General features: G+C 44.1%; 1 protein-coding gene across 1 annotated transcript in view; it reads right to left on the reverse strand.

Annotated features, from left to right (window-relative positions):
* The window catches only part of PITPNC1 (phosphatidylinositol transfer protein cytoplasmic 1), a 138,582-nt gene extending 127,799 nt beyond the window's left edge, over window positions 1-10,783 (reverse strand). The window contains exons 1-2 of the mRNA XM_068977498.1: window positions 10,682-10,783; window positions 2,713-2,861 (exon numbers count right to left, since the gene is read on the reverse strand). Of these exons, the coding sequence (XP_068833599.1) occupies window positions 2,713-2,861; window positions 10,682-10,783 (251 nt within the window). The remainder of the gene's footprint in view (window positions 1-2,712; window positions 2,862-10,681) is intronic.
* Between the last annotated feature and the right edge of the window lie 328 nt (window positions 10,784-11,111).

The raw sequence follows: 11,111 nt of genomic DNA on the forward strand, positions 1-11,111 counted from the left end.
GGCCTCAGTAGTTGTGGCGCACGGGCTTAGTTGCTCCGCAGCATGTGGAATCTTCATGGACCGGAGATTGAACCTGTGTCCCCCGCATTAGAAGGCTGATTCTTATCCACCGTACCACTATGGAAGTCCAGTAGTACTTTTAATTACTTATTTGGTTTCAGTATGCAGAATCTTTGCTCTTCATTGAAGCATGTGGGATCTAGTTTTCTGACCAGAAATTGAGCCTGGGCCCCCTGCACTGGGAGCAGAGACTCAGCCACTGGACCACCAGGGAAGCCCTAGTTCTTTCAGTGTGCACCTCTGAGAGGTAAGTTTTCTCAGTCTTTGTCAAAAACTTTTTTTTTTTTTGCATGATTCTTAATCACAATGCCCCATTTACAAGTACTGAGGCCTCATTTCCTGTCCCTTTATGGGAGGTAAAGGATCTGCCTGCAATGTGGGAGACCCGGGCTCAATCCTTGGGTCAGGAAGATCCCCAGAGAAGGGAATGGCTACCCACTCTACTATTCTTGCCTGGGAAATCCTATGGACAGAGGAGCCTGGTGGGCTACAGTCCATGGGGTCACAAAGAGCTGGATATGACTAAGCAGCTAACACTATGAGCATGACACCCCAACCCCTGGATGGCAGGGCCCACACTCAGTTCTGACATCCCCCAGCTTCCCTAGCTCATGCGCTTTCCACTCCTGTTAGAGTCTCCTCTTTATTTCTAGTAACTGAGGATTTCCCTTTCTTTGGTTTGAATTCATTTTTATATTGTTATATTTCATCCTGTGTTTGTCATACGAGGTGCAGGGGGAAGGTCTATATTAATCTTTTTAGTTATTATTACTGGAAGTCCAGATATTCTATTTATAACAAGTTTCCCTCCTACTAATGCTTATGATTCTCCTTTAAAATAAATGTCATATATTTTGATAGAGAAAACAGACATGACAGAGACAGCTGGACACCTCTTGTTCTGTTTCAGGAAAAGTTATAAAGTTTTCTAATTTCTTAAATTTGGTACATAGGGAACATTCCCCAGGCAATAACTTGGGAAAATGCAATTGTTTGCTGAGAAATGGAATTTTCTGTGGGTTTCTATCTATTTTCTCGCACTCTCCTCACTTCTCTTTGCTCTACAGAGGTGAGTAATGCTCAATATTTTATTTACACCCTTAGCACTAAGAATGTCAAAGCAGTATATTGAGAAACCTCTCTGTGAAGGAAGCCATCCTCAGACCAGACTTGGAGCTCAGATACTCCTGCAAATCAACAGCTGATTGCAGGCTGAACTGGTTCCAAATCCTGGCAATTCACAGCTACTAATAGGTGAACAGGATCGATCTCATTTGCATTTCATCATGACTCAGGAATTCCCTGGTACTGCATCCTTGGGTTTAATCAGCCCAAGGCCTTCAGTGTCAGGATACTGGCCTGAGAGATTTCCAAACACACTGGTGACAGAACACAAACACTCCCATCAAGAAGAAATAGTCCCCTTCAGCCTGTTGGAGGGTGGAGGTCATGCAAGAATGAGAGACTCCAAAAATGGCTCTCTCAGGAACATCTGTTTGTGGTTAAAGCACTGAGAATGGAGAAATATTCACAAGTGTCAGTGGATAAAATGGGGACACAGTCCAACTATTATGTTGGTAGTGCTTTCTGAATAATGAGAAATGGGCCAATAAGGGAGGCCACAGATGGTAGTAGAGTATTCATGGAGAGGATAGCAAAGACCAGAATGGTCACACACTGGTTCACTAACATAGACTGTTAGTTTTAAGAAAATACACCCCATATGGCACGCGACTACAAATGTTCTGACCCAGAAAAGGTAAAGGAAGAAAATGACCTAGAGGGGAGTGTAAGGTAGGGAGAAGATCAGACAAGCCCCAGGAATCAATTATGTCATTAGTGATAAGAAAACAGAAAAGATTTTAAAAAATGTATTTTGCAAAGCAGAAATGGCAGTCCTGATCAGTGCTGGCTGATCATCCTTGAATTTTTACCCTTCCAAAGGAGAGATGACATTCTTTACCTTGGGAAGAATGGAATTATTACTGAAAGTCCAGATATCCTATTTATAACAAATTTCCCTCTTACTAATGTTTATTACTCTCCATTAAGATAAATATGAATATTTTGATAGAGAAAACAGACATGACTGAGACAGCTGGCCACTTCTTGTTCTGCTGCAGGAAAAGTTATACAGTTTCTCAAGTGGTTTAGAGATAGAAACCACCTGCATACTGTATCTCACTTTGGTCACAGGTGACTGTTAGTTTTGTCAATTCCCTCTGGGGACACTTCCACCTGACAGGAAGTGGAAATCTTACTGAGTTAAGACCCCAATGGTACACGACTATCTTCAGCACTTACTTCTCTACAATTTACAGGCAAAGCTGCCTCTTTCCTTCTGCTAATCCCAGAACCAAGGAAGAAGACAAAGTCCTTTAATCCTTAAGATCAGATTTCATCCTAACATCTGGTGGAAGGGTTGCGAATGGTAAGAGGAAAGCTCCTGTTGAAAATGCATTTGAGGACTATTTTGCAGAATGCGGGGGAAGCAACTTGACTGGTGGTTTTGGAGGGTGGATATAAAGACTTTCTAACTCACCTTTTCATCCCAGACAGTCACCGCCTCTACTGGGTGCCGTGAGGCCAGGTGGGAGGGATTCCTGGGCAGGGAGGGCGCCTGGAGGTGGAACGCCAGCTGCCAGGACTTACCTGTTGAGATATACCCGCTTCTCTGTGAACTGTCCATTGCCATGGTGAGGGTCCTCGAAGGGTTCATTCTGGACAACCTCCACCCCTTCTCCTCGGTCACTCTGTTCGTGGCTGTGCTTGCTGATCATGTACAGCTGTCCGATTCTGTACTACAAAACACACGGATGCAGACAGGTCAGCCCCACCACTCACTTTTAAAGACAACCCCTCCCAACTACGGTGCCGCAAGCAACTCATGGCATCAGCACTTCCTGTTGAGAAAAGAAAGCAGGCACGTGGGCCTGATGTTAGTTTTCCTCAAGAATAAGGAAGAGAACTAACTGTGATTAGAATGCAGAAACGGCTTGTTCCTGTGAACATTTTGCATCACCTTGGCAAATGTTCACTAGGGGGCTGATGGTCTTCAAGGTTTGGCAGCCAATCAACCAACCAATGGTAAGCAGCAGGGAGGTGGGCATGCTGGAATCTCCCTTTTCACACTGGCCTTACAGGGTTAAGTGGAGCTAAATTCCTGTTTTGCTTGGCATAAGACAGACCAGGGTGTGTTATTTCTGTCCATTCTTTTTGCCTAATTAACTGCATTGCTGGGCACAGAGGATTAGATGTCAACTGTTTCTTTCGTTGCCTCTCTCAAAGTGTTAAAACTCTCCTGGAGGTCTCTGTCCTCTAGAATAGTGGTTCTCAAAGTTGGATGGACATTAGAATGACCTGGAAGCTTAAAAAAAAAACTCTAGATGCCCAGACTCCCCCTTGAGTGGAAACTGTGAACCCACCATTAGGCTGGTCCACAAGGGAGAAAATCTATACAGTATAAATCCTTTTCAACCAATTCCACTAACAGTGTGTGGCCTTCTAGCCTGAGGGCCCTGAAGCCACATGTGCTTACATGAAAATGATAAAATAGAATAACACGTAATGTGAATATTTTCCATGCTGTCTGCTGTTTTGAGCTGTTCCAGTCTCTTTCTTGCCTCTCTGAAAACCCTGGAGCCAGCATGCATCTCTTCACCCAGTGAACTTCCGAAGTGACAAAAACTAATTTAATGGAGGGGAAAAGAAGAGAAAGAGAGAGAGGCGAAGGGGGGGAGTAAAACAACTTTTGCATGAAGTCTGCTCAGAATCAGAAGGCAGGGTGATGAGACACTGCTGTGGTCCTTCCTGCAGATTCGGTGTGAGACAACACAGTGTCAGCATCATCGAGGCCCACGGGATAGGGGGAAGGGACCCGAGTCTGCAGCTAGCTCATGATGGCTCTGGGTTATCCCCAAAGAGCCAAGGTCAGCAGGGATGCAGCTCTCTTGTCTAGGTGCGCAAGAGAAATAGATTTTAAATTAAAGGGGCAAGGTGAAATGTACAAATCAACAGTGCAGTCAGTTCTAAAGCTGAGAGGACTCACATGTCTGAATGTCCCTGTTTTATTCTGAGGCAGGTGCAGGGAGGGGAGTGTGAAGAGAATGGGAAAGGCTCTGGTGTGAGGTCAGCCCAAGGGACCAGGCCCAGTCACCATGACAATGGAAAGAGCAGTCAGAGCCTGGCTCTTCTCAAAGGGCAGAGCTTCCTGTGCCACACTCCTCCCCAGAAGGGTCTGCATTTAAAACGCTTTTAATGTATCTCTGTCTGTGCTGAGGATGAAGGGAGTGAGAGGAGAAAGGAAATCAAAGATAAAATTTATTTGTAAACACATTTTGGGATTAGAAGCTTATCTTGGCTTCCCTTTAGTAAGTCCTCTTTCCTTTGTTCATAAAGACTAACTAACCCTCTTTCCAGGAGGAAGACAGTGAGAAAAAGGTTACAGGCTGGAGATCTCTGAGATACACCTGTCAGATCAACACTCCACCTTATGTGGATAGGCACACAAGCCTAGAACAGAATGCCCAGCTGCCCAGGGGATGGAGATTTCACTAGAAGTTGCTTTGTACTTGGTGTTCAAAGAAAATATGTTTACTTTCAAAGGAATATTACTCTGCCATAAAAAGGAAGGAAGTACTGATACTGATACTTCTTCATGGGTGTGAATCAGTTGAATAGTGTTTCCCAAAAGTCAAATGTAAGTCCCAATACCTCAAATATGACCTTATTTGGAGACAGGCTCCTCACAGAGGCAATCAAATTAAAATGAGGTCATTGGGATGGGCGCTAATCCAACAGGGCTGGTTTCCTTATGTGCGTGCTAAGTTGCTTCGGTCGTGTCTGACCCTTCGTGACCCTATGGACTGTAGCCTGGCAGGCTCCACTGTCCATGGGATTCTCCAGACAAAGAGTACTGGAGTGGGCTGCTATTTCCTCCTTCAGGGGATCTTCCTGACCCAGGGACTGAACCCAGGTCTCTTATGTTTCTGCACTGGCAGATGGGTTCTTTATCACTAGTGCCACTTGGGAAGCCCCCAAGGGGCAAGATGGACAAAGAGACACTCAGGGAAGAAGATGTGGTGAAGTGATGCAGGAAGATGGCCACTTACAAGCCAAGGATTGACCCAGAAGAGATCCTTCCCTTCCAGCCTTCCCAGAGGGAACCAGCCCTGACTACTGACACTTGATCTTTGATTTCCACCATCCAGAACTGTCAGCCCTTACAATGCTGGTTGGTTAAGCCACCCATCCTGTGGTGTTTGCTATGGCAGCCCAAGCCAACCAATTCAGTGAGTACGAGGTCTCCATCTGGGGTGATGAAAGGTCTGGATCTGGTCAGAGGTGGTGGTCGTACAAGGTGGTGAATGTACTAGATGCTGCTGAATTGACTTTAAAATGGTTAATTCTGTTTTCGACCTTGTAGAATGAGAATGTTGCTGCCATTACAGTAAACAAAGAGTATTTGCTTGCCATCATGCCATCAGCCACTGTAGCCTCTTGACTCCAACCCACAACAAGCCTCAGTGTTAAGCCCTGAGCAGAATTCAGGATGGAGAAAAACAGATAACATTCTGTGCTTTGGGCACTGGCCCTGATGCATACCTAAGGAAACATTTCAGAGAACCTAGACTCACGCACCTTCCCATTCATGGATAAAAAAAGCACTAAAATCATTACCTTGAGATGTATGGTTTTATTGTGTGTGATTAGCATATCATTTACTGCTACATGGTATTTTTTTTAACTGTTTGACTGTGTGGTGTTTTTTCCCCCAGTCCTATATATCCTGGCTCCTCCCTTCTCAGAGCTCTCTCTAGTTCTCAGTAAGCTCCACAAATACAATTTAACACATCTTTTGGGTTGCGAATTTTTCTTGAGTTGACAACTTCAATTTTTTTTAAAGTGTTGACCCCACTTCTGAAGCAGATACACTTAAACCAAAATGCTGTCCAGGGCTTTAGTCAGGGGTGGGGATGCAGAAGGGATATCTATTCCTGGACCATCTCCAGGAGCTCCTACCCACTCATGCATGGAAATGCATGGGACCAAGGACAACGCATGACACAGAAAAGCCATTAGCCGGACTCGAGTCAGTCTGGCTGCGCTCAGCTCAAGTGCTTCCTGCTCTGTGTTGAAAGCAAAGGGCCAAGGCAGCCAGAGGCTGATTCACCAGCAGCCAGAGGAGGGCCTGGCTGCCCAGCCTCATTGATCATTCCAGCAGCTCCTGAATGAGCCATCGCAGGGCAGACACCAGGGTTAGCTCACTAAGATAGCGTCAGCCTGTGGGCGACAACAGACGCTGGATTCAGTCACGTGGGTGACAGTGCTGGGGGTGGTGGGAAACTCAAGCCCAGACACCAAGATGATCAAGGGCTCTGCAGCTGTCACTTTCTTTGCTCTCAAGCAAATCAGGCCTGTTCTGCCTGTTGTGGCCATCCGAGCTGGGCCATCCAGAAGTAGAGGTTTTAAAACACAAATTCACTCAAAGACACATGCATCCAGAAGTTTCTCAACTGGAGGGGACAGGACAAAACAGAGAGTCTTTGAACCATGTCTCAAAATCACCAGAGATGCTCCTAAAAATGCTAAATCCTGGGTCAATTCCAGCCCATGTTACACTCACACTGTGAGATACAGGGAGTTTGGGATTTTACTTAAACACAAGCTAAAAGCTGAGAACCACTTCAGCAGAGGGTGAGGAAGGTATTCATTCACTTGCTCAGTACCAGATGGAGCCAAGACCAGAATGTTCCATCTTTAGAGGGCCTGTTTCTTCTTTCCTCTTTAACACTAATTTCTCATAAAGCTTCATCCCTAAATTAGATGAAGATCACCAGCTTCAAACTAACTTTTATGTAAAGTGAAGCGCTGCAAAATCCATAGACTCAGAAGGACTGTGAAGATGTTATAGCCTGAGAATCAATAACAGGATTGATGATGGTGGTGAAGGCGACGACAATGATGGTGGTGGTGAAAATGCTTCACTGATTGCCTGTCGGTGTGAGGCACCAATTAGGTGCTTTATATTCATTTCTAAGACTCACAATGATTCAGCCAGGTAGGTGTTTACAGATGAGGGATCTGAGTCTCTGAGAGGCTAGAGACTTTCTCCTGCCATGTGGTTTCCAGGTGGCAGAACTGGGATGTGAACAACACAGGCCTGTACTCTTTCTTCTCCACCCAAGTTCAGCCCTTATTTCTCTAACAGGTGAACTACTTTAATAAACCTGACCTCACTATGAAGAACAAAGAGGGATGGTTTGGAGCCACTGCCTTTGAACTTCACTATTTCAGAAGATGAAGAACAAAAGTCTGATATCATTCAAAAGATCAAAGACGTTTAAACTGTGTTCACATATGGAACGGCAGAGTAATTATGCTCTAACTTTGTAAAATCTATTGTTATAATTCCAGAGTTTGGGGTAATCATCATTACAGGCAATCACGATTAGAGACAGCTCCGCGCTGCAGGGCTGAGGCTCCGTGTGAGCCATCATCAGAACAGCTACCCCAAATAATTATCTCTGTAGTCAAAAAAAAAAAAAAACCATCATGGGGATGCAGATCTTTCCCACTTGCACGCAGCACTGAACATTTAATAGAGCTGCAGAACTTGAGGGAAGGCAGAGTTGCATAATGTGCCTGGAAAAACCAAGCATCTTCATCACCTTGTACTTTGCAAATGTGACCACTCATGATCAAGATACTTAATTCAGTTCAGCCTCAAACCCTGATTTTAGAAAAGGTGACCTCCAAGTCAAAACTGCTGAGTATGTTAAGGGATTATTAAATGACCACCACCACCACCTGAATATCATTCTTGCTGGAGAAAGTTTTGGACCTGAAGAGTTAGGTTCAATAGAACCCCAAGCCATGACTGATTTTCACTTAACTGCCCCCTTCCCCTAGTTGCTGAGCTTCAGAGATCCCTGCAAGGCCAGACTCCTATATTTCCCCCTCCCTAAAGAACCATGGGGTGTTATCTTTCTTCCAATCCCTCCCTTCCTGTCCCCTTTCTCTTCTCCATTAGTACCAGTACCATTTCCAAACATCATGATGTGAAAGGTGGGGACCATTGCTTTGCAATAAATATTACCTAGTCTGGATGGATTTATTTCCTGATGATATGACTACTTCTGCCTTTAACATCACAATGGATGCAAGCCACATAATATCATAACCATGGAGAAATATCCGTCCCTCTGATTTAACGTGATTATTGTGTATGTTTTCATCTGTGAAGTGGGCATGATTCCTGCCTCTCTCTGGCTGTGTGGAGAGAGCAAAGAGTAGAGGGTGGTATACCCTGGTGTTCCTGGGAGTTTCACACATTATTCACATAACCCATAATGCTTTTATTGGCTTTTTACCGCAAGTTTCTCTATTCTCAATACACAGACCTCAAAGCACTGTGAAACAATTTCCTCCCTATGCACAAGGAGAGTGTGTCTGAAAGATGAAAAATCATCCAGGACTCCGGTGCATTGCAGTCTTCACACCAAGTGGTGCCAAAATTGTAATTACACCCTGGAAAGGGGATACGATGGGGCCGGGTTTTAACAACCTCATCTCAGAAAACAACCTCTTCTCACTCTCACAGCATGGGTGAAGCAGCAGAACAAATGCCCTAGCCCAACAGTGGGCAAACTATGTGGTCTGGGGCTTGTTTCGTAAAATAAAGTTTTATCGGAACAGTCATACTCATTCACTCTGCAGCTGCTCTCATGATATCAGAGTAGAATTGGGTAGTTTCAACAGGTACCATGTGGTTTGCAGAGGTGAAAATATTTGCTATCTGGCCTTTTAGGGAAAAGGCTGCTGACCCGTGTCTAGTCCAGGACTGCTGGGTCCAGTCTAGAGCGGCCTTAGCTGCTCACCTAACCAGTGCTGTCCAGTGTGGTGGCCACTCGCCACATGTAGCTTGTGAGCATTTGAAATGTGGCCTGTGCAATGGAGGGACTGAATTTTAAATTTCCCTTCTTTTTAATTAAATTTTAAAACTGATACTCAATTCAGCTATAAGAAAACTTTTCCATATATGTGAGACACCTTCAGCAACATTAATCTACTGTTTCAACTGGAAATTTTTATGAAATCTCAATTCACATCAGGTACCTCTGATAAAATTTTAGCATCTGGCTTGAGATTGCTTAAAAGTGTAAAATGGGTACTTAGTAACAACAACAAAAAACTTGACAATAACAAAAAAGTAATATAGCTCATTAATAATTTTTAAACTGATTGCATATTGAAACAATTTGGAGATATGAGGTTAACTAAAATGTTTTTTTTGGTTTTTTTTTGGCTGCACCCCCATGGCATGTAAAATCTTTGTTCCCTAACTAGGGATTGAACCCAAACCCACTGCATTGGAAATGTGGAGTCTTAACCCACCAGACTGCCAGGGAAGTCCCTAAAATGTATTCTTCAGTAACTTCACCTGTTTCTTTTACATATGTGGCTTGCACTTGTGGCTCACATATTTCTACTGGATAGTGCTGGACTAAGCCATCAGTGACAGAGAGTCAGGCCTTCAGTTCACATCAAAACTCTGGAGGCTGGTTTGTCAGGTCAAGGGTTTCCATGTGTTTCCAAGCTAGTGAGGGAGAGCACGGATAATCAGGGATACATTTGGAGGAGCCTTCCTTTCCTGAGGGCTGGCATTGCGTGGACCTCCAGAGAGGTGATAATTGTTCACAGTGTGTTATGGTGGAAGGCACTGCACTTTTAAAATTGAAAACTGGCGGCCAAAGTCCCAATTCTGCTGTTGATGAGTTTTGTAGCCCTAGACAATTTGAACTGAGCCACAGTTTCTCATCATTAAAATGGGACTAAGCAAATACCTGAGAGGACATGGTGAGAATCAAGTGAGGAAAAAACTTACAAATTAATATGCTTCATTAAAATGTAAAACTACACTAAGTAGTTATGGCTCCTGTTTGGCAACACATCTGACTGGGAGGTGAAGATCTGTTTCATTTGTTTCCATTTGGCTATAGTTCTATGAAGGCTAAAAGAACAAAGCATCCGCCATACACACCGCTATGATGCAAAAATCAGGAAAACCTGACAATCAGCCCAAGACCATCGTTTCCTCCTCTAAAATTTTTCTTGGAAGTCAGATCAAATATTTCCCAAAATATTACAAAAAGCTTGGGAATGTCCACTTATATGACCTCCCTAGTCAAATTCACAGAGCCCGAAAGTAGAATGGTGGCTGCCAGGGGCAGGGAGTTAGCGCTCAGCAGGACAGAGTTTCCCTTTGGGATGATGAAAAAGTTCTGGGGATGGATGGATGGTGCTGATGGTTGCATAACAATGTGAATGCACTCAATGCCACTGAACAGGACACTTAAAAATGGTTAGAATGGTCAATTTTATGTGATGTATATTTCATCACAATTCTTTAAAAACCCTGGAACATGTCATTTTGTCCTGAGTGTGGCTTGCTTACTTCATACCTCAAGGTGACCATCTATCAGTGATTTTTATGATTATGCAAAAGTTTTTTCTTTCTTTCTTTTTTTTTTAAAGGCCAGGGACTTTTATATTTGCTGGATCTTTGGTTTAGAAGGTTATTTGAAGGTGTTAAGCCCAGGGGACAGAATTATAAAATGACTTCCTCCAGAGACAATGCTCTACAAGATGCCTGATTCCTGCCACGCAGGAAGAAATGTCTGGCTCGCTCTGCCCTAAACTTAAATGTCTTTAACATTAGCATTCTGGAGGATTCTTGTTGCTGATGTTCCCAAGCAACGCAGTAGTGACAAAGACCCTGACAGAAGGGAAAGAGTGATTAACCGAATACAAACTCACTCTAATCCTGCCGACCTTAACGCAGGTCACTGAGAACACCAGCTTCTTATTGAACAGGACTGTCACAGTTCAGAGCCCAACTCCTCTGTTTGCCTGGGGGCGACTCTGCAACAAGCCCAATTCCAGTTCCTTTTTTCCCTTGGGAAGGTGAGGTGTGTATTTTTACTTTTGAGGGCTGAATCTGATTTGGGCTCTGCAAAGACATGACTGGCTGGCCCCATCGGTCTTTCTGG

This window comes from Capricornis sumatraensis, chromosome 8 (assembly GCF_032405125.1).
Source record: "Capricornis sumatraensis isolate serow.1 chromosome 8, serow.2, whole genome shotgun sequence".
Taxonomy (NCBI): domain Eukaryota; kingdom Metazoa; phylum Chordata; class Mammalia; order Artiodactyla; family Bovidae; genus Capricornis; species Capricornis sumatraensis.